The sequence below is a fragment of the Hylobates moloch genome, unplaced genomic scaffold (assembly GCF_009828535.3).
Source record: "Hylobates moloch isolate HMO894 unplaced genomic scaffold, HMol_V3 SCAFFOLD_7, whole genome shotgun sequence".
In the NCBI taxonomy this organism is placed as follows: domain Eukaryota; kingdom Metazoa; phylum Chordata; class Mammalia; order Primates; family Hylobatidae; genus Hylobates; species Hylobates moloch.
This window is the reverse complement of record NW_026652282.1, coordinates 55,653,526-55,677,778: the sequence shown is the minus strand read 5'-3', so window position 1 is coordinate 55,677,778 and position 24,253 is coordinate 55,653,526. Positions and strand designations below refer to the sequence as shown.

The window sequence follows — 24,253 nt, the reverse complement described above, 5'->3', positions numbered from 1 at the left end:
CCTCGTGATCCGCCCGCCTCGGCCTCCCAAAGTGCTGGGATTACAGGCGTGAGCCACCGCGCCCGGCCTTGGAAATACTAAATATAGTTGACCCTCAAACAATATGGGTTCAAAACGGAGAGGTCCAGTTACAGGCAGACTTTTTGACTTGGATAGAAAAATACAGTGTTTGTGGGATGTGAAATTCACACACATGGAGGGCTAACTTTTCATATATACGTACATTCACATAAAACTTGTTCACAAATGTTCATGGTTGCATAAACCAGATTCAGAGGTCACATGTGTTTCCATTTATGTGAAATGTCTAGAGTAGGCAAGTTCATGGAAATAGAAACCAGATTAGTGGTTATCTGGGTGTTGAGAGGAAGTGGTAATGGGATGTAATGCTAATAGGGTTTGGGTTTCTTTTGGGGGTGATGAAAATGTTCTGCAATTGTACAGTGGTGATAGTTGCACAACTTTGTGAATACACTAAAAGCCACGAATTGTACACTTTAAAATGGTGCATTTTATTATGTCTCAGTCCATTTGTGTCACCATAAAGGAATACCCAAGGCTAGGTGATTTATGAAGAAGAGAGGTTTATTTGGCTTATGGTTCTGCAGGCTGTATAGGAAGCATGACTTCAGCATCTGCTTCTGGTGAGCACCTCAGGAAGCTTCCAGTGGTGGCAGAAGAAGAAAGGGAGTCAGTGTGTCACACCTCACCTCCAACATTGGGGATCAAATTTCAACATGAGATTTCGAGGAGATAGATACCCAAACTATATTATATGGTGATATAAATTCAGTGATAATAATAAGCACCTAATAAAGGTATTGTCACAATTAAACCCTCAAGCAGAAGGCTTGGCACATTTAACGTCCGTGAAATTAGTCTTTTCCTTTAAATGTTTGAATATGATATTTGTCACATTTCCTTTAGAGGTAAACTGATTGTGTCTGGAAAAATGCCAATTAAAGTCTCTGACTCTTTTCTTAGCATAAAGTATTTGGGGACAGAAGGTCAATAAACATTTCCATTTTTTCCTATTTACTCTTTCTGAGTATGGTGTTTATCTTTTCTATGCTACGGTTGAGCTCTGAATGAATTTAGTGTTTGCAAAGGTGATCTCCCTGGGTATTTGCAGCAACTTAATCCTCAGAAGAAGAAAGAAATGTCATTGCCTTGCATCCTGTGTTGACCCCGAAATTCATTTCCTTGACACCAGGAATGCTGGACTTGTTCAGTTGTTTTAAGGAGGAAACTCAATTTTTGATTAAAAATATTAGTATAGACAAATTTGTTTTTCCAGGCTTTCATTCAGATGCCAGTCGAGAATATACTTCCTGCTTCTGGAGAGAAGTTGAGGAATTTGAATAGGCACTAAAGACTATTTAGCTTAACTTACTTTTTTTTTGTATATAAAGACATTGAATTTCTGAGAAGGGAAGTGATTTGCCCAGTCATCCTGCCAGTAAGTGGCACAATTGGCACTAGAAGAGTAGAAAGTTTGGGAGAGTGGAAAGGGTAATGTTTATTATTTACTTTGTGTTGACACTACATTTACCATCCAATTTAGTTTTTATAGCAATACTCTCTGGTTGGTCAGTAGTGGAACAGGGATCCAAACTCGTTTCAGGGTTCTATAGCTGCCAATTAATTACACAGCAAACCCCTTGCCCCTTCCCTAATCTTTTAGCTTGTCTATGAAATAAGAGACATTCTAGCTACTCCTGAGTGGCTGTAAGGATTAAATAAAATATTAAAGCGTATGGGGATTGATAAAACAGGAAAGAAAAGAAAAGAAACATTCAACAGGTACTGAACACCTTCTGCTTTTGTCCTCTGATTTGACACCTTCCTCTAGTAGCCATGTGGGCATAGGGCACTGGTCCCTACTTCCTGTTGCACAGATCTCTATCCATTTGTCTATCAAGCACCATGATTAATTTGTTTTACATTTGATTCTCTCCTTCCAGCTGAATCTTTCAAGGAATTTGCTGAATTGCTCAACGAGGTAGAAAATGAGAGGATGATGATGGTAAGTCACTAACACTGTCACTGAAGCTGAGTTCATGGGTGATATAGGGAATTTTTCCTTTCCTTTATGCTTGGATTGATCCTATACTATTTTGATTTCTGTCAGATAGCTTCTTGGTGTTGTAAAAATAGTTAGGTAATAGATCTGGTTATTATGTCTCAAGCTTCCACCCTGAGAGTTTGGCATTAGATAGAGGGAAATTAACGTGCAAATCCCATCTGTATTCATTTCAGTGAAAAAGAATTTCAGTGGATATTAAAATGGGCCTTTGAACATGTTGACAGAAATTGAGGTCTTTAGTGTTTTTAGCCAAATTATCCATTTGTTAATCTTTAATTTGTAGAGTAGTTTTACTTTTATAGAGAAAATCAGTAGAAAATATAGATAGAACTCATATACCACCTTTCTCTCTCCCAGTTTTCCCTATTAATTAAACATCATGTGAATGTGATACATTTGTTATAATTGATGAGCCAATATTGAAACAATATTATTAACTAAAGTTCATAGTTTACATTAGGATTTACTCTTGGTATTGTACATTTTATGGATTTGACAAATATATAATGACATGTATCCACCATTACAGTGTCACCATACAGAATAGATTCATGGCCGTGAACATTTCTTTTGTTCAATCTATTCATCCTTCTCTTCCTTCTCCAGTCCTGAAACCCTGACAACCACTGATCTTTCTTTTTATTGTGTTTTGCCTTTTCCAGAATGTTTATAGTAGATATAAAACAGTATGTAGCCATTTCAGATTGGCGTATTTGACTTAGCAATATGCATTTTATTTTCCTGTCATTTATTTTTTCATTAAATAATATCCCATTGTATGATTTACCACAGTTTATCCATTCACCTACTGAGGGACATCTTGGTTATTTTGGCAATTATAAGGAAAACTATTATAAACAGTTGTATGTAGGTTTTTGTGTTGATACAGATTTCCAACTGATTTGGTTAAATAATAAGGAGTGTAATTGCTGGAGTGTAAATTGTCAGAGTATGTTTAATTTTGTAAGAAATTGCCAACCAACTTCCAAAATAGCTGTGCCATTTTGCATAACCAGCAATGAATCAGAGATCCTGTTGCTCCATGTCCTCGCCAGCTCCATGTTCTTACCAGCATTTGCTGTTGTCAGTGTTCTGGATTTTAGCCATTCTCACGGATGTGTAGTGGTATCTCATTGCTGTTGTAATTTGCAACTCCCTAATCACATATTATGCAGAGCATCTTTCCATATGCTTAACTGCCATCTGTATATCCTCTCTGGTGAGGTATTTGTTCAGTTCTTTTGCCTATTATTAAATTGATTTTCTTTTGTTAAGTTTTAAGAGTTCTTTGTATATTTTAGATGCCAGACCTTTATCCAATAGGCATTTGCAAAGATTTTCTCCCATCTGTGGCTTGTCTTTTTATTTTCTTAACAGTGTCTTTTGCATTGCATAGGTTTTTAATTTTAATGAAGTCCAACTTACACATTTTTGCTTTAATGGATCATACTTTTGGTGTTATATCTAAGAAGTCTTTTCCAAATCCAAGGTCACCCAGATTTTCTCTTATGTTATCTTTTTGGAATTTTATAGCTTTTTGTTTTACATTTAGGTCAATGATTCATTTTGAATTAATTTTTATAAAGGATATAAGGTCTGTGTCTAGATTCACTGTTTTGCATGTGGATATCCAGTTGCTCCAACACTATTTTTTGAAAATACTATTCTTTCTCCTTGAATTACCTTTTGTCCTTTATCAAAGATCACTTGACTATATTTATATGGGTCTGTATCTGGGCTCTCTATTTCTGTTGCATTGATCTATTTATCTATTCTTTTACAAATACCACACTATCTTCATTACTTTAGCGTGGTAGTAATTGCACTGTAGTAAAAAGCATTGAAGTCAGGTATAAGCTTAAGAATCAGTTTGTTCATATCCACAAAATAACTTGCTGAGATTTTGATTAGGATTGCTTTTAAGATTCTAGAGATATCTTTTTGATTTTGATTAGGATTTGCTTTTAAGATACCAGGGAAAAACTGATATGTTAAAAATATTGACTTTTCCTGATTGTAAACATGGGTTATCTCTCCATTTATTTATATCTTCTTTGATTTCTTTCATCAGAATTTTGTAGTTTCCTTATATAGATATTTTACGTATTTTGCTAGATTTGTACTTAAGTGTTTCATTTTTATGAAGTCTAATTATTTTAACAGCCTAAAAATAATCTTTTTGTGTGGTCCTTAGACCAGCAGTACCATCATGACCAGCACCAGCAGAAAATTATTGGAAATACTGGTCTTTGTTCCCACCCCAGACTTATTGGGGACTTAAATGTTGAAATGTATGTGTTGATCAATATTCATTTTTATTAGGGGCATGATGGTAAGATGGGAATTCTGTTTTACCTTTCTCCATCAGATGACTTTTTATGGGCTTCTCAGTTTTGTTAAAGCTATTTATTCTAACAGCCAGAACTCATTTACCTATAAAACCTCTTTCCTTTCAACAGTGTGGTACTGACTTCTCAAAATACTGCTCATAGAATCTAGACTCCTAGAGAAGTAGGACTGAAGGCAGGACTTGGAGGTAGGGGAATTAGAGAATTAAGGCTCTAATTCTGGATCTGTCACTAACTTGTTGACTTCAGATTAATTACTTCATTTTTCTGGGCTCCTTTTTCTTATTTGTAGAGTGTGGAAAATAATCCCCATCTCTTATGGTTGTTTAAAGTGCTCCAAATAACATAGCAAACATGGACGTGTTTTATAAGGGGAAAATACTGATTATGTAAGCATGATTTTTAGTTATCTTTAGTTACTCACAAGATTCTGCTTGTGGAAATATGATTTGGGAATTTTCTTAGTTTAAAATATTTGCTTTTAAATGTACTAAGAAGAGACCAACATGTGTGGTTTCCCTGGACCCTCTTAGATGGCCCCCTTGCTAATACACAGTCTACTAAATGTTCTTCTCTGCCCACAGGGTTTGTGGACTGCTGCCCATGTTGTTTTCAAAGGCATTTGCCCCCATTTCATTCAGATAGCACTAGAAAGCTCAGCTGTACTTCTCTTTAGCCCTAGTTGTTTCTCCATCTCTTTTATTTACCCAATAACAAAGCCCTCACATATTGAAGTAGTATTCATCTTTTGAGATGTTGTTTTTCTCACCCTTCCTGCTGGTACTTTGCCACATGACTGACTCATTTTCTTCTGTCTTTAATTATGTTGTGCCCTTTTGTCCCAACAACTTTTCAATCATATATTGAGTGTTTGCTCCCTATTTCCCACTTAATTCCAGGACTGCTGAGATGGTTAGGCTTAATGAGTGCCTTTCACCCCATGCCAGGAATTCATTGCTTGATTATAACTTTTCCATTTCCTGGCTTTGTAGCAAAAGGACACCTCTACCCCAATCTGGATAATTTAGTGGGTCTTATATTGCATTTTATCCTTTGTAAAAGAAGAGTCCAAAGTAAGCTTAAGAATAATAGTAAGAAAGTTCACAGCCCTCAAGCATGGAAATTGCCTGTGTCTGGTCATCTCCATAAATGAACATAAACTGGGGAAGGAATTATGAAGGGAAGAAGTGAGGAAGGGCATCCCTGTGATGTTCTCAAAAGTATCCTGTTGGGGCTGGGTACGGTGGCTCACGCTTTTAATCCTAGCTCTTTGGGAGGCTGAGGCAGGCAGATCGCTTGAGGCCAGGAGTTCAAGAGCAGCCTGGTCAACATGGTGAAACCCCGTCTCTACTAAAAATACAAAAATTAGCCGGGCATTATCGTGCACCTGTAGTCCCAGCTACTCAGGAGGCTGAGGTGAGAGGATCACCTGAACCTGAGGAGGTCAAGGCTGCAGTGAGCCATGATCATGTCACTGTACTATAGCCTGGGCGAGGAAGGCCCTGCCAAAAAAAAAAAATAGAGGGGGGGAGGGCCTTGAAAAGTCTGAATTGCACACTTCTTATATGATTATGAAGCTTGCCTAGATTCCTTTCTGACCCTGAAGGGGCCTCTGTTGGCAATGTGCAAGGTCTGTTTTTGAAGACTGCCAAAAGTGACCTAAAGAGGCCCCCGTAATATTTCAGCCTGTCTTTAGTGCACTCTCTTTTTAAAAAAAAAAATTTTTTTTAATTTTATTTTTTGAGACGGAGTCTCCCTCTGTTGCCCAGGCTGGAGTGCAGTGGCGTGATCTCGGCTCACTGCAGCCTCCGCCTCCTGGGTTCAAGTGATTCTCCTGCCTCAGCCTCCTGAGTAGCTGGGACTACAGGCACCCACCACCATGCCCAACTAATTTTTGTATTTTTAGTAGAGATGGGGTTTTGCCATGTTGGCCAGGCTGGCCTCGAACTCCTGGCCTCAGCTGATCCACCCGCCTTGGCCTCCCAAAGTGCTGGGATTACAGGCGCAAGCCACTGCGCCTGGCCCAGTGCTCTCTTTTGATATTTCATTTACCATCAAAGATTCCTGAGCAATCCTGCAATACTGGACTGAATATCATCTCTATTCTGCTCAACACCTTGTTCAGTGTTACTTTGGCCTTTATTCAGTAGGATTCTGATGATAGACACTCACTTATGAGTTGAGGATGTCACTCCTTATGGTGAAGATTCTACCTGAGGTAGCAGGTGGCAGTTTTTGTCCCCATTGAGCTCACACAATGAATGCAGTGATTAGAAAAGAGATTAAAGGCCAAATTTACTTCAAAGGGGAGTCATTGCTAGAGTTCTAAGGGGTTTAAGAATAAAATAGAGTGAAAAAGAAAAAAGAGGAAATCCTCAATGTGACTTTTTTCTACATTCCTAAGTCTCTATTCTGACAAGAAAATAGTGTAATAAGCAATGAGTGTCATAGAGAGGAAAAGATTCAGAGTATCTGTTTGTGCTGTAGGAGACTGGGAGCAGTGTTGCCAAAGTGATTAAGGGAAAATGATGTCCTGCAATTCTAGTAAACCATGGACTATTTTTCAGACTGAACTGGGGTCAAACATGTAAAAGTCAGTGGCTTTATGGACCCTGTGTGAGAAGTTGCTGACACACTTGCTTATGCAGGACCATCCCCTTTGGAGCATGAAAAGCCAGCAACTCTGCCATCCTGGGAGTTCCTGAATATGCATGGGCCCAGCTCCATACAGTGCTTTAGAAAGTAGTATGTATACTCTTATTCAAAGGCAAACTTCCTCAATGTTTCACAGTTGGCCACTTCTTAGGTATTACATTTATTTATTTATTTATTTATTTATTTATTTATTTATTTATTTATTTTTGAGATTGAGTCTCACTCTGTCACCCAGGCTGGAGAGCAGTGGCACAGTCTTGACTCATGCAAACTCCGCCTCCTGGGTTCAAGTGATTCTCCTGCCTCAGCCTCCCGAGTAGCTGGGATTACAGGCAGGTGCCTCCTCGCCCGGCTAGTTTTTTGTATTTGTAGGAGAGATGGGGTTTCACTATTTTGGCCAGGCTGGTCTTGAACCCCTGACCTTAGGTGATTCATCTGCCTCGGCTTCCCAAAGTGCTAGGATTACAGGTGTGAGCCAACGCGCCCGGCCTGTATTACGTTTTTTAAACTGCAAATTGTCTTTCTAATTATCTATTTCTTCATAACAACTTTTTCTAATATTAGTGGCTGAAACCAGGGTCCCCAACCCCTAGGCTGCGGGGCACCAGTCTATGGCCTGTTAGGAGCCTGGCCACACAGCAGGAGGTGAGCAGCAGGATAGGGAGCATTACTGCTTGAGCTCTGCCTGCTATCAGATCAGTGGCAACATTAGATTCTCAGAGGAGCAAACCCTATTGTGAACTGGGTATGCAGGATCTAGGTTGCATGCTCTTTATGACAATCTAATGCCTGATGATCTGAGGTTGAACAGTTTCATCCTGAAACCATCTCCACTTCCCCCTACCCTGGGTCCATGGAAAAATTGTCTTCCATGATTCTGGTCCCTGGTGCCAAAAAGGTTGCAGATTACTGGCTTAAACTAAAACTAATTATTTGTAATTATTTTGTGGGTTAGACATTGAGACGGGTCAGCTGGGCGGTTCTTCTGCTCCAAATGATGGCATTTACCTGGCAGATAAGTTGATATGGAGGGTCCAAAATGGTTTTCCTAATGTTTGGCACCTTCCAGTGGGGATGGCAGGAAGGGTGGATTTAGCTGGTATGAGACATTGACTAGAATTTGGCCTCTTCTGTTTGGTAATCTCAGGGTAATTAAACTTCTTATATACTGTCTCAAGGCTCCTAGTGGGAGTATTCCAAGAGAACTGGGAGAGAACTGGTGCTGGCCTTTTATGACCTAGCTTCAAATGTCACAGAGTGTTACTTCTGGAGTACTCTATTTGTTCAAAATATTAACAAGCCCACTCACATTCAAGGTAGAGGGGACATAGACCTCACCTCTCAATGGAAGGTATGTCAGAGTTTGTGGCCATGTTTTAAGGCTTCCACAATAGTAAAGGAGAAAAATAACTTTCTGTACTGGGCCTATGACACCAATGATTTAATTTGTGGGTATTTTTAGTAGAATAATTCTTATTTTCAATTAAGGAGAATCATTGGTGTAATTTTTTTTTGATACCATAATTGTTAGTGGAGCTTTGATTTCCTAAGCAACCAAAATGATCTTTCTATGAATCAGACCTGCATAAAGAAGTCTTTACTAGGGGCTCTTGCAGGGTGGAATTTATAGACTTTCCTGCCTTTGGCAAATGAGCACACTCAGAGATAAAGAGAATGTTAAGTGTCGTACTGGGAGGTAGGTTATAGTACGATTAGGACTCAATGGGGTTTCATAGATCCAGTAGAAGAGAAGAGATGTGATGAGAATCAGACAGGGTCTGGAAGTGTTAGCAGGCAAGAAGTCTGATTTTGTAAAAATCAGCAAACTTCGGGAAGGGTTACATGATTTTTTAAGTCTAGACTTGTAGCAAACAAGTTTTAGAAAGCCAGCTATAAAAGCACTGGTGATCAGGAGACATAGAGAATGACTCTGTTCTCAAGGAAAACATTTTTTTTCTTGCCTAATTTTATATTTTTTTTTGCTGGGTGCTGGCTGTCCCGGATGGTAGCATTAGGAGCTGCAGTAGATCAAAATGTCAGGGTTCAGCAGGATGTTCTCATACGAAGGCTAACAGTGCCATTTTAGGAGTTTGCACATTTAGTTGAACCTTGAATCATACCTATACACAGAACAAGAGGCCCAAATTACCTGAAAGACGCGTATAACCTATGCACTAATGCCCCACAACTTTCCACACTTTTGGGGAGGTAGGTTAAAAATTGCTTCTTAGATTGGAGAACTCAGATCTTGTCAAAACTGGCTTTTTCCTCTGTTGTCTATTTTTGTTATGAAGATATATCTTGTCTTACTGACACCTATGTCTCATATGACAAGGAAACTTGTCTTTTAGTTTTCTGTCTTGTAATTAACAAAAATTAGTGCAATGATTCCCAAAATGCAGCCCTTTAGATGCCTTCTCTGAGATCTTCCATTTTAGTGATTCTAACTCTCACCATGGAGGCACAAACCCCACTTGTTGCCTTGAACATACACAATCTCATAAGAGGTTTATATGAAGAAAAAGCTTTGTATACCTTTACCTGCCCAAAGAACAAGGGGTCTTCTTTGATTTTGATGTTTTTATATCTCCAGAACATATTTATTATTGCCAATATTAATAGTCCCTGATCAGGCCATTCCTATTGGCTTCTGAGCATTTATATTTAGGTAATTTGAAAGCCTAGTCTAGTGTTTTCTGTGATGCTGTAATGCACTCCACATTCTGAAGGAAATGTTCTGGTTTTATGGCACAGGGAGGACTATAAATGTTTTATCCTAATGCTATCACTGCACACTCATTTGCCTCTGATGAAATGATTTGCACTTGCTGCAATTGTCCTTTTCTTGTATTTGCCATTCTCTTTCTCTTCTCTTTTTCACCTGTCGTTCGGGTCTCCTGTGTCTTCTGCTGGACATCACTTCAGATATTTATCGATTAAAAACTCAGGTCAGACTATCATTAAAGTTACAGAGAAATGCCCCTCTTATTCTTTCTCCCATTTCTTCTCAATGCATTTGATTTTCAGAAACAATATAGAAACAAACAGTAACAAAACCCAACAAATCAGCAAACCATTTAACATTTTGCAGGTTGGTATATGAATGAAAAATGTCATAGTAACAAGGAATCTTGTATCTGAACCTTGTTAACCTAGAAATTGTTTTGTTTGTTTTTCCTTTTTGTCTAGGTACACAATGCTAGTGATTTGCTGATTAAACCCTTGGAAAATTTCCGGAAGGAACAAATAGGCTTCACCAAGGTACATTTTCTGTATATGCATAAGATTTTTTTAAATAGCAATCGAATAGTTGTATGGGCTACTACTCTTCACTTTACAAAGATATGCACCAATCTGCTGGTGCTTTGCTCTTGGCCTAGTCAGCCTCCTAAACTGTGCAAAATAAATGTTTGTTGTTTATGTCACCCTGTCTATGGCATTCTGTTATAGTAGCCTCAACTAACACAACAAAGGGGGTGGGGAGGTGGGTGATTAGTTTCTATGAGAAAAATGATCACGAAAGAAAGTAAGAAAATCTAGAATTGGCCTCTGACTTTGTGGCCAACAGACTCTGTATCTGTGCATAAGTTTCTTCTCCTTTTGGTGTTTTTGTTGTTTTGTCTGGAAAACTAGCTAGCTATCATTTATCAACTGCCTTCTATATTGAGCACTAGGCTAGGTGCTTTATGTTCGTTCTTTAATCACAAGGACTTTGTGTGCTTCTGGCATTTTTCCCATTTCACAAATGAGGTAACTGAGCCTTGGACAAGATAAATAACATAACCAAAGTTATGTAGTTAGTGATATAGTTTGGATCTGTGTCCCCACCTAAATTTCATGTTCAGTTGTAATTCCCAGTGTTGGAGGTGGGGCCCAGTGGGAGGTGATTGCATAATGGGGGTGGATCCTTCATAAATGGTTCAGTACCATCCCCTCGATGCTGTTCTCCTAGTGGTGAGTGAGTAGTTCTCATCACATCTGGTTGTTTGAAAGTGTGTAGCAACTCCCCCACTTCTTGCTCCTGCTCTGGCCATGTAAGATGTACCTGCTTTCGTTTCACCTTCTGCCATGATTTTGTTTCCTGAGACTTCACCAAAGGAGAAGCTGCTATACTTCCTGTACAGCCTGCAGAACTGTGAGCCCATTAAATCTCTTTTGTTTATAAATTACCCAGTCTCAGGTATTTCTCTATAGCAGTACAAGAACAGACTGATGTGGTTAGTAAGTGATAGTGGCCTGGATTTAGACCTAAAGGTCTTTTTAGCTTTACGTTCCATACTCTTTACATTAAGCTATGCTGTCTAGATCTTTGCTGTCTATTATGGTAACTACTATCTATTTAAATAAAATTAAATTAACAACTCAGCTCCTCATTCTTTCTAGCCACATTTCAAGTGCTCAGCAGTCACTTGTGTCTAGTAGCTACTGTGTTGGACAGTGCAGATAAAATACATTTCCATCATTGTGCAAAGTTCCATTGGACAATGCTGTGTGCCAGATAATTTCACATTCTTTTCAGCTTGACCATCACATTGATCTCTGTGATTCTCCAATGTCTGTTAAAGGGATGTTAATAATTTTAATTTTTAATCTTTTCAGCTAGGTGTAGGTCTGTTTCATGAGCTCTCAATGTGTATCCACCATGTAGCAAATGTAGTTTCCTCTACCAGGGCTAAAATACAGCATCTTGTCCAAGCATCTAGTTTTCTTAGGACTAAGAGCATACCAACCAGTAGATATTATTTGGAATATCATGACAATCAGTTTGGATCAAGAATTTGAAAACAGCAAGTTTTTCTTTTTTTAAAAGATACTATCTTGCCAACTCAGCCTCCCAAAGTGCTGGTATTACAGGCATGAGCCACCATGCCTGGCCATGAAAGTAGCAAATTTTGAGAAGAAAGAGCAAATTAGTGGTTGAGCTCCCGCTACCTGCTATCATCAGATTGACATGGGCATTGTTAGAAATGACTGATGTTCAAGCAAAGTGAGTTCCCCTGATAGCCCAGCAATACTTGTTTCACTGGAGTCTCATTAACATCAATACTTAGTTGGGAGAGGATATGATTGAAGAATAGAAGTATATTTAAAATTACAACTGAGGATAAAAATACTTAACCACTTGTGAAACAATTTGATTTACTTTCATTCCTTTATAAGAATAACACTAGGAAAGTAAGGATATGCTACCATGGTTGCCCTTATATTATCTGAGCAAATGGAAATGAATTTGTATTATGTGCAGTCATGTGTTGCTTAATGTTGTTCTGAGAAATGCATCATTACATGTTTTCATGGTTGTATGAACTTCATAGGAGTGTACTTAACACTCCTAATGGAGTCTGGTCTGGCCTAATACACAATTGGCTATATGGTGTAGCCTATTGCTCCTAGGCTACAAACTTGTATGGGTGTTAACTGTACTGAATAGTATAGGCAGTTATAACCCAATGGTAAGTATTTGTTTATCTAAACATATAAAGCATACGTATAAAAATACTGTATTATAATCTTATAGGACTGTCATTGTATATGCGGTTCATTGTTTACTAAAACATTATTTCGTGGTGCATGACTGCACTTCCTATGGCCCATGCCTGCGCTGAGGGTTTTACATATGCTTTCTTCCTTAAGAAGAAGCAGCAAACCTGTGAGGTAGGATTTTTAATATCCATTGTCTCAATGAAGAAAGTGAGTCTCAGAAAGGTTAAACACGTATCTATCTTTTTTCATACTTCTTTACCAGTAAGGCCAACCTGCATATCTACAAAGAAGACCAACTTAGTATGAGTCATGTCTCCAATAAACTATCTAGAATTCCAATAGTCAAAATGAAGCTTATAGTCTACCCCTGTGTGTTATCAATTTATTGCCAATCAGTTCCAAGCCTCTCAATACCTGCTCTGTGATGATGGACAGATTTTCTTTAAGCATCTTTCCTTTATAGTGAGCACGCTCTTAAACTTTCTCAGTAGAGGGAGCTGGAGGGACATTGCAGGAGGAGGGGGATCTCATGAAGTTTCCAGCTGAGGCGGGGGCGGGGCGGGGTGGGGAGGACAGCTGATGGAACTCTGACCCAGCCACCCACCCAGACACATGGTGCCTCAATCTCCTTGAAGCCTTCATGACCATGCTGTCCCTCAGCTTCCCTCTGTAGACCGCCTCCCCCACATGGCCCACTTGCTGGCTGAAGAGTTATCATGGAGCTATTACCCCCTCTGCAGGGCCCCCATACATTGAGCTTGCACCCTAGGGGGTTCCCACCAAACACGGCTGGCCCCGTTGAGCTCACCTGCAACTCAGTTTTCCCACCTTCTCTTTATACCTTCTCCACTGGTCCTTGTTGGCCTGCTTTTTTGTCCTCTGGTGAATTGCCTCCTGCTTACATAGTAACTATGAACCACCGGGCCAAATCAGCAAACATTCTGCTATCCAGTGTGTTAAATTACTACTTTTCTTTTTTTTGTGAGACAGGGTGGGTCTCACTCTCTCACCCATGCTGAGGTGCAGTGGCATAATCATGGCTCACTTCAGCCTCGACCTCCCTGGGCTCAGGTGATCCTCTCACCTCAGCCTCTCAAGTTGCTGGGACTATAGGCATATACCACCATGCCTGGCTAATTTTTTTTTTTTTTTTTTTGTAATTTCTGTAAAGATGGGGTTTCGCCATGTTGCCCAGACTGGTCTCGAATGCCTGAGCTCAAGCAGTCCTCCTGCCTTGGCCTCCAAAAGTGTTAGAATTACAGGCGTGAGCTACCACGCCCCGCCAAATTACTCCTTTTCAAGTGAGGTCTGAACCCCATTAAAATTTGTCCTTATTTGAGTACTTTTCCTTAACCTTAGAGTACCATATAGAGTTTTCTTATATGTCAATTATTTGTAATGTTTTTTATCTCCTGATTGGACTTAGCCTGATATACCCAGCACTGCTGCTAGCTGGCTTTGTGAGTTCACTGGTTGTGATAGGTGCTATATTAGGCCCTTACACATATAGATCCAGTTCTCATTTGAACCTCAGAACAATCTCGTAAAAGTTATTATCCCCCATTAACAGGTGGGGACACTAAGTTCAGTGAGGTGTAGCCTCTAAGGTCACTTAGTAGCTTGGATATGAATTGAGATCTGGTTGTAAGTCTAGGGCTCATTTTACTTTGCAGGAAACAGCACTTCCCTTTAAACCTCAGTTTTCTCATGGCTCATGACAACAAGAACAATGGACAAATATTCCAAATCTGATCTTCTGTTAGTTTGAGATTCTTTTTTTTTTAAATTATTATTATACTTTAAGTTTTAGGGTAAATGTGCAGGTTTGTTACATATGTATGCATGTGCCATGTTGGTGTGCCGCACTCATTAACTCGTCATTTATATTAGGTATATCTCCTAATGCTATCCCTCCCCCTCCCCCCACCCCACAACAGGCCCCAGTGTGTGATGTTCCCCTTCCTGTGTCTGTGTGTTCTCATTGTTCAATTCCCACCTATGAGTGAGAACATGTGGTGTTTGGTTTTTTGTCTTTGTGATAGTTTGCCGTGAATGATGGTTTCCAGCTTCATCCATGTCCCCACAAAGGACATGAACTCATCCTTTTTTATGGCTGCATAGTATTCCATGGTGTATATGTGCCACATTTTCTTAATCCAGTCTATCACTGATGGACACTTGGGTTGGTTCCAAGTCTTTGCTATTGTGAATAGTGCCGCAATAAACATACATGTGCATGTGTCTTTACAGCAGCATGACTTATAATCCTTTGGGTATATACCCAGTAATGGGATGACTGGGTCAAATGGTATTTCTAGCTCTAGATCCCTGAGGAATCACCACACTGTCTTCCACAATGGTTGAACTAATTTACAGTCCTACCAACAGTGTAAAAGTGTTCCTATTTCTCCACATCCTCTCCAGCACCTGTTGTTTCCTGACTTTTTAATGATGGCCATTCTAACTGGTGTGAGATGGTATCTCATTGTGGTTTTGATTTGCATTTCTCTGATGGCCAGTGATGATGAGCATTTTTCCATGTGTCTTTTGGCTGCATAAATGTCTTCTTTTGAGAAGTGTCTGTTCATATCCTTTGTCCACTTTTTGATGGGGTTGTTTGTTTTTTCTTGTAAATTTGTTTGAGTTTGTTGTAGATTCTGGATATTAGCCATTTGTCAGATGAGTAGATTGCAAAAATTTTCTCCCATTGTGTAGGTTGCCTGTTCACTCTGATGGTAGTTTCTTTTGCTGTGCAGAAGCTCTTTAGTTTAATTAGATCCCATTTGTCAATTTTGGCTTTCGTTGCCGTTGCTTTTGGTGTTTTAGACATGAAGTCCTTGCCCATGCCTATGTCCTGAATGGTATTGCCTAGGTTTTCTTCTAGGGTTTTTATGGTTTTAGGTCTAACATTTAAGTCTTTAATCCATCTTGAATGAATTTTTGTATAAGGTGTAAGGAAGGGATACAGTTTCAGCTTTCTACATACGGCTAACCAGTTTTCCCAGCACCTAGTTTGAGATTCTAAGGGTAATTAACTAAATATTTGTCCGCTGAGTACTAGAAATACCGTAGACAGAACTCGTTGCACTGTAAGTGGAAAATATACCCTAAAATATACTCTGGATTTTGAAGATGGTATGAAAAAATAGAAAATATTAACATTTAATTTTGATTATATGTTTAAGTGATAATATTTGACCACTTATTTATTTTTTCTTTTTGAAATGTGACTACTAAACATTTTAAAGTTACATGTGGCTTGCATTATCTTTCTGTTGGAAAACACTGACCTATACAAAGAAATTACATTTGATAGATAGCTCCTGCCCATTTGGTAGATAGTTCATGGGTTTTCTCAGGCTTCAGAATCAACAGGAAGAAGTATTTGATGAAAATTTGTATACAGATAGTTATTTAATTAATTAAATTAGTTAACATGTATAAAGTTCTTAGTACAGTACCTGGCAAATAATATGCACTAAATAAGTTTCTTTCATCAATCATATGTGCTAAAAAATTTTCTTTCATCACTGTAATTCTTGTTAGTACTGGTAATAGAATAGGGAGGATAGAAAGTGCTCCATGAAACTGTCCGATTGACGATGGACTTACTGTGAATTAAAAATGAAAAAAGAACTGAGAGGTTAATGAACGAGGCAGGAACAGAGGGATAGGGGTGTTGAACATTGAATGTTTCCCAAGTGACTACTGGCATATGAAGAGGTTTCATGTTACTAGGTCTCCCAGTATGTGTCTCTGGCTTTGCAGGATGTGGGAGGATATCTCTTTGTCATAGAAGTGGAGGTAGGTAGGAAGGAAGGATGAAAGCAATGAAGGAAGGAACAAAATAACACAGAGAATGCTCCGAACTAATAGTGAACACATTCCGTATGAACTCATCCTGTTATTCAAGCAGGATTAACTTCTTCAAGTGGCATTGATGCTTCAAGTGGCACTTTACCTTGGATGTGTTTTCTATAGTGGAATTTGGGGGCAACATGTCTTTTATAACAGAACTCTATTGGTTAAAAATATTTATAAACCACCTCCTTATGGTTAAACCAGATAGATCTTCCTGTTTTCAATTAAATAGCTTATGTCTTTCAACTTCTGTGTGGAGTTGGTATATTTATGCAATGAGATGGACATTTGTTCCTTTCCTGTCCTGTCCTGTCCTGTCCTGTCCTGTCCTGTCCTGTCCTTTCCTTTTCTTTTCTTTCCTGTCCTGTCCTGTCCTGTCCTGTCCTTTCCTTTTCTTTCCTGTCCTGTCCTGTCCTGTCCTTTCTGTTCTGTCAGTTTCGCTCTTGTTGCCCAGGCTGGAGTGCAATGGCATGATCTTGGCTCACCGCAACCTCTGCCTCCCGGGTTCAAGTGCTTCTTTTCCCTCAGCCTTCCAAGTGGCTTGAATTACAGGCATGTGCCACCATGCCTACCTAATTTTATTTGTATTTTTAGTAGAGACGGGGTTTCTCCATGTTGGTCAGGCTGGTCTTGAACTCCCGACCTCAGGTGATCCGCCCGCCTTGGCCTCCCAAGGTGCTGGGATTATAGGCGTGAGCCACCACGCCCGGCTGGACGTTTGTTTTTTTCTAACTTTAATGTGTGATCTGCAATTTCATCAGACTAACCCTATTTCACAATCCTTACTTTTTGAGAAAATAATTAATGCTAACTTTTCCATTTTAAAAATTAAAACTTTATAACAGATATATGCATAGACATATTTTTAAAAATAAAATAGGAATACAGAGTCTACAAAGAAAATCAAAAGCCTTCTCGTGTTTATCCACTACTCAGAGGTATCCACTGTTAACCATTTATGTTTCATTCTTAGTTATTTTTATATTTTAAAATGCTTATATTACTATATTTTATTTTAGTTTAAAAATTATTTCTCCATGCTGCGAATACAGGAGATCACTGCTCACACTTCCCCCTTACTTTCCCTCTTCTTCCACTGTTTGATAATTATAAGACCATTTTACTTCTTGTACTGCTTAATTCTGTTATTTTAAATAATATACTTAAACTCTTATTTCTTATTTCGTCAACTTTTGACTCTAGCTTTGTAAGATGAAGATATTAGCCCTTCTGTCTTGCTTAACCCTTTTAGCCCTCAATTCCCATCAGCCACACCTTCATTTTTCATTTTAGGGGTTATAACATTACTATTCTAGTCTGGAACCTTAATGTAATCTTTTTGATGTTATTAATAGACTTACTTGACAGTGGCAAAAAACAGTGGACAGTCCAGGATTTAAACCCAAGTTCCTTGGCTGTGAGTCCATGAATTTTGACATATCTTATATTGGGTTAATATAAGAGTTAATTTCTGGAGCCAAGGATAGATGAAGGATGATTCCTTTCTTTGCCCCTTTTTCCTAATTTCTTCTCTAGTATGTTTAAAGTTCTTTGAGCAGCCACTCTAGATTTCTTTTTGGTTCACTCCTATCCCTCCCACCTCTCAAAATTCCCAACACATGCAAAGTTTGTGCATCCTTTCCCATGTGTACACTTTATCACTTGATTTGCAGAACTCTTCTCACCACTGTTCGCCTTCCTATAATCAAGCAACTTCCCCTCCTCCCCCCCACCGACTTCTCTGACTCAAGATTAAGAGAGGACAAGCAAGTCTTAGTCCAGCTCTGTTTATAATGGATCTTTCATCCTGCAGTGTAGAATGCTAGACTGTCCTGTAGGGATGGCAGAATAAAGACTCAGTCATCCCCTCTAGCCTTATGACAGGGAGGGTATTTGTACCCTTTGATTCATATTTTTTGGGTCTTGTCAGAGTTGCCCACAGTATGATGTTTTCAGTTCTTTTTCAAGGGTGCCCTTGCCAGAGAGGAACAGCCACTGAATTGAGCCTTTTTGTGGTTTCTGGTGGGACCAGGGCCAAATCGTCTGACTAAGACATCTGAGTCTGCATTTAACCCACTTCATGGAGAGTGGGAGCTAGTGTGGAAGCTATGATATAGTGTGTTCTCACCCAAGAGATGGCAGGCAAGAGGGCATTGATGACAGGACATGGGATTGTCAGTCTTAATGATGTTTCTCATCCATGTACAGTTATCACAGAAGGAACTTTAAGAAAAGGGCCTGTTCTGGAGGTAGATGAGACTGAAAACGTATCAAAGATGGCACAAACCTGAAATGTAGATGAAGACAAAGGTGTTAGTGTTGGTCTGCATTCCAAAGGCCAGTGCTTGCTCTGGGAAAGAGGGGAAGGAAACATCAGCAAACCACCCATTGATAGATTCAAAGAATTTGAATTTCCATATTTGGGTTTCAATGGCTACCAGAGTACATTAGCAGGGAAGGTCAAGTGGCCAAGGTGCTAAAGAATTAAGCTATGTGACAGTAATCCGTAAGTGATTTTCAAGTCTGTAGCAAACATTTTATAAGCCTTACAATAATAACTGCCATGTACTAGGTACTTGGTTTATGTCCTTTCAATTATTATTATTTATTTCCCACAGATGTGGAAGTCAAGACCCATAATGGCCAAATAACTTGTAGAAGGACACATAGTTATTAACAGAAACTAGCTTAAAACAGATTTTTGTTACTCCAGGGACTGTGCTCTTTCTACTACACTGCACTCTGAACCCTGCTTTGTGGGGCTCGTATCAGAAGATTAAAAAAAAAGATTAATAATGCCTGTCACCAGTTGAATGGATATATACATTGTGGCAAATTGTCATTATTCTATAGCAATGAGAACAAATGAACTAGAGCTGTTGTTCACCGTAACATAGATGAATCTGAGAAATACAAGGTTGAGTTAAAAAAAAGTCACGAAAGATTACCTGCTATATGAGTCCATTTCTATAAAGTGCAAAAACAGGTAAAACTAAGTGATGATGTTAGAAGCCAGGTTAGTGGTTACCTCCAAGAGTCAGGGTGTTACTGAAAAAAAAAAAAAAAAAAAAAAAAAAAGAATCACAAAGGGGCTTTCAAGGGTTCAGGTAGTATTTTGTTGTTTTGACCTTGGGTGCTGATGACATGGGTGTGTTCAGTTTGTGAAAATTTTTTGACATTTGTATAGTGTATTTTTCAGAGTATATGTTATAATTTCAAAAAATGGAAAAGAACATTAGAAAACCTTAATATCTCCTTTGCAGCATCTTCCACCAGCAATCCGTGTTTCTTCATACATGGAGACAATGGCTTTATGGGTTTATCCTCCTGATTATCCTCATATATGGACCTTCTTCCTCTATTATGACTTTCCTTCCCTTTTATCTCATAGGTGAATTTCCCTAAGCAGTATATAGTATTGTTTTACATAATATACTGGTTAAGACAGTGGACTCTGGAGCCAGACTACCTGGGTTTGCATCTTGGCTGTTCAACTTAGTAGCTGGTGAGTGTAGGAAAGTCACTTAACTTCTTTTTGCCTTAGTTTCATTATCTATAATATGGGATAAATTATAGTACTTATCACATAGAGTTGTGGGGATAAAATGCCTTATTATGTGTAAAATGCTCAGAATAGTTTGGTACACATAGTACATAACATATAAATGTTTGCTATTACTGATTTTCATATTTATAAAAAAGGAATGATCTGCAGGTGCTCTTTTATATATTGCTTTTTTTCTCATGATTTCTTAAACAATTATCTTTTTTTTTTGAGACAGGGCCTTGCTTTGTTGCCCAGGGTAGAGTGCAGTGGCACAATCACAGCTCACTATAGCTTTAAACTCCCAGGCTCAAGCAATCTTCCCATCTCAGCCACCCGAGTAGCTGAAACTATAGGCGCGTACCACCAAACCCCACAAATGTTTAATATTTTTGTTGAGATGAGGTCTCCCTGTGTTGCCCAGGCTGATCTCGAACTCTTGGTCTCAAGTGATCCTCCAGCCTTGGCCTCCTAAAGTGTTTGGATTGTGAGACATTGTGCCAGGCTCATTCTCTTATTGATGGATGAGTCATTTGCTTCCATTTTTTATGTGAGTGCAAACAATACTCCTGTGACAGTGATTTACATGTCTCCTTGTGCATAGTTCAACTCTTCTCCTGGGTATATACTTAGAAATAGAATTTCTATGTTGTAGAATCTATGCATTTTTACTAGATGTGTTGCCAAATTGGTCTACAAAATGGTTGTATCAATTTATGTCATCACTCATCACTAGCAGTATAAAAGTGTTTTATTTGCTACATATCCAAGGAAAATGAGTTAGTTCAGAAAGATGCAAGAGAATTTGATTCAGCAAATGTATACTGTGTCTGTAATCTGTATATAGAGAAGAAAGCAGTCACTGGTGGAAGAGAAATCTACTGTACAGACACAGAGCAGCTCTACTTAATACCAACCACATATGTAAAGTATCTGGCATAGAGTAAACCCCTTTGCTCAAGCAATCTGGGAATGTACCCACACAGCTGATGTGGTAATGTTATTACCCTCTTACAAGGTAATCTATGTCTGAAAAATAATGTGGCACATATACACCATGGAATACTATGCTGCCATAAAAAATGATGTGTTCATGTCCTTTGTAGGGACATGGATGAAGCTGGAAACCATCATTCTCAGCAAACTATCGCAAGGACAAAAAAACCAAACACTGCATGTTCTCACTCATAGGTGGGAATTGAACAATGAGCACACACAGACACAGGAAGGGGAACATCACACACCAGGGCCTGTTGTGGGGTGGGGGTTGGGGGGAGGGGGGAGGGATAGCATTAGGAGATATACCTAATGTTAAATGATGAGTTAATGGGTGCAGCACACCAACATGGCACATGTATACATATGTAACAAACCTGCACGTTGTGCACATGTACCCTAAAACTTAAATAAATAAAATAAAAAAAAGAATAATGGCCACATTTAGCCTGAAGAGTAGAGGGTGAAACGGGAATATTATCCTGTTGTCAGTGACATAGAATGGACCATGACCCAGGATGAGGTCATATTTTTTCCATCTCCCTTGCCATCCTTCACTAGAGTAGAAGGGAATTGCATCAAAGAGCAGAGAGACACTAGTTTTCTCTTCCCATCTACAACCAAAGTGAAACTGTTATCTGCCCCTTCTCCCTATCCTGGTGCCCTTTCCACTTGAACTATGTGAGAGCATTTTTGTAATTACAAGGGTGATCTCGCTCAAATGAGGTTTCCTTTTGTGAGCTTGTAACTCGGTTCCTGATATTAGCTGGCTTCAAAGTCATGTCTGGAGTTCACAGGAGATACAGGAAATCAAGAGCATGTATCTCCCTAAATTGGATTGTAATTTGGGGATTCCCTGTTTTTTGGAGGAAATGTCAAATGTTCTATACCTGAGTTTTCCACTACAATAGCTTCTAGCAACATGTAGCTACTACATACTTGAAAGGTTACTAGTGTAACTGAAAAACTGTACTTTAGATTTTAGTTGATTTTAGTTAATTTAAGGTAATGTAGCCACCTGTGGCTATTGGCAACTGTGTAGGTCTAATAAATATTTTGTTGGTAGAGGAAGGTAAGGGAGCTAATATTTTTTTTTCAGTACCTGCTATGCATTGGGGTCTAGACTGCCATCTAATTTTTACAGTATCCTGTGAAGATTTTATCCCCCATTTTACAGAAGAGGAAACCAGGGCTCAGAGAGGATGACCTACTTGTTCAAGGTCACACAGGCTACAAAATGGCAGAGCCAGGATTTAAATACAGGTCTTTCTGGTCTCTGCAATTCCAAAGTCCATTCTCTTTATCCTGAACAGGGTGGTATAATTTTGTTCTTGCTACTTGGCTTCAGCCATATGCCAGAAAAGCTAAAATTGAATGCCTTCTAACACAGTAATTCCATATTCTTAACTGTTAATTTGCATTAGCAAATTGGTTTCTGGAAGCTCTAATAAATGCATACCTTGCAGATACTGTGTGTTCGGTTCCAGACCATTGTAATGAAGTGAATATTGCAATAAAGTGAGTCACAAAAATTTTGTTTTCCAAGTGCATAAAAGAGTTACATTTACACTGTACTGTAGTCTATTAAAGGTTCAATAGCATTATGTCTTTTTTTTTTTTTTAATTTTTTTGGAATGGAGTCTCGCTCTGTCACCCAGGCTGGAGTGCCATAGTGCAGTCTTAGCTCACTGCAACCTCCGCCTCCCAGGTTCAAGCAGTTCTCCTGACTCAGCCTCCCGAGTAGCTGGGATTACAGGCGTGTGCCACCACACCCAGCTAATTTTTGTAATTTTAGTAGAGACGAGGTTTCACCATGTTGGCCAGGCTGATCTCAAACTCCTGACCTCAGGTGATCCACCCACCTCGGCCTCCCAAAGTGCTGGGATTACAGATGTGAGCCACTGTGCCTGGCCCTCAATAGCATTATGTCTAAAAACAAAATGTATATATAAAATTAAAAAACAAACTTTATTGCTAAAAAAAATGATGCTGACACAAAGACATGAAGTCAGCACATGCTGTTGGAAAAATGATGCTGGTACACTTGATCCATGCCAGGTTGACACAAACCTTCAATTTGTAAAAAATTCAGTAACTGTGAAGCATAATAAAGCAAAGCATAATAAAAACGAGGTGTGCCTGTATATTAAGATTCCAGGGACGGCCGGGCGCGGTGGCTCACGCTTGTAATCCCAGCACTTTGGGAGGCCGAGGCGGGCGGATCACGAGGTCAGGAGATCGAGACCACGGTGAAACCCTGTCTCTACTAAAAATATAAATAAAAAATCAGCCGGGCGTGGTGGCGGGCGCCTGTAGTCCCAGCTACTCGGAGAGGCTGAGGCAGGAGAATGGCGTGAACCCGGGAGGCGGAGCTTGCAGTGAGCCGAGATCGCGCCACCGCACTCCAGCCTGGGCGGCAGAGAGAGACTCCGCCTCAAAAAAAAAAAAAAAAAAAAAAAAAGATTCCAGGGACTTTGGTAATGATATAGGAGTTAAGAAGAAATCACTTAGGCAGATAGTAAGGGTATAGGAGTCCTTGGTAAGACTTTTCTTTTTAATGAAAAGCAGCCTCAAATCATTTTCTAACAAAGAGCAGCCTGTAAAGTCAAGCTGCAGACATAGACAAGCAAGCTGAGAGCTTTCATGAGTGAATGCTGGCAGGAACTAGAGACTAGACATGTTCAAGATGGCTCCTCCATCCTCCTTTCTCTGCCAGCCATGTGTACAGTAAGAAGCAGACAAGATGGTGCCCGCCAAGGAGATTCATTGGAGGAATAAGATTAGGGCAGGGAGACCAGCCTTCCCCTTGCTCTATGTAAACGTCACACCTGATCAAACCAATCTGTGAGCCCTACCTAAATCAGACACTGCCTCCTCAAGCTGGATTATAAAATCTGGTGCATTCGCAGTGAGCAGGTCCTTTCCTTTTGGAGACCCCTCTCTCTCTGTAGAGAGAGCTTTTTCTCTTTCTCTTCTCTTCTGCCTGTTAAACCTCCGCTCCTAAACTCCTCATATGTGTCCGTTTCCTAAATTTTCCTGGCAAGAGATGACAAACCCCAGGTTTATACCCCAGACAACACAGCCACATCAGTAATGACTTTCTCTCCTAGGATATTTGGGAGGAATAATAAATGCCCAGGATCAAAGTAATTGAATGAGTCAGTTAGGCTTTTTGTATATTTTTAGTCAAAAATCATTATACCATGTCTTAGGGTTCTCCAAAGAAACAGAACAAGGTGTGTGTGTGTGTGTGTGTGTGTGTGTGTGTGTGTGTGTGTG

The 24,253-nt window shown here is 39.4% G+C and overlaps 1 protein-coding gene across 2 annotated transcripts in view; it reads left to right on the top strand.

Annotated features, from left to right (window-relative positions):
* Positions 1-24,253, top strand: part of OPHN1 (oligophrenin 1) — a 392,827-nt gene that overhangs the window by 154,947 nt on the left and 213,627 nt on the right. For both annotated transcript variants that reach the window (XM_032757108.2, XM_032757106.2), the window contains exons 4-5: positions 1,965-2,026; positions 10,279-10,350. In XM_032757108.2, the coding sequence (XP_032612999.1) occupies positions 1,965-2,026; positions 10,279-10,350 (134 nt within the window). The remainder of the gene's footprint in view (positions 1-1,964; positions 2,027-10,278; positions 10,351-24,253) is intronic.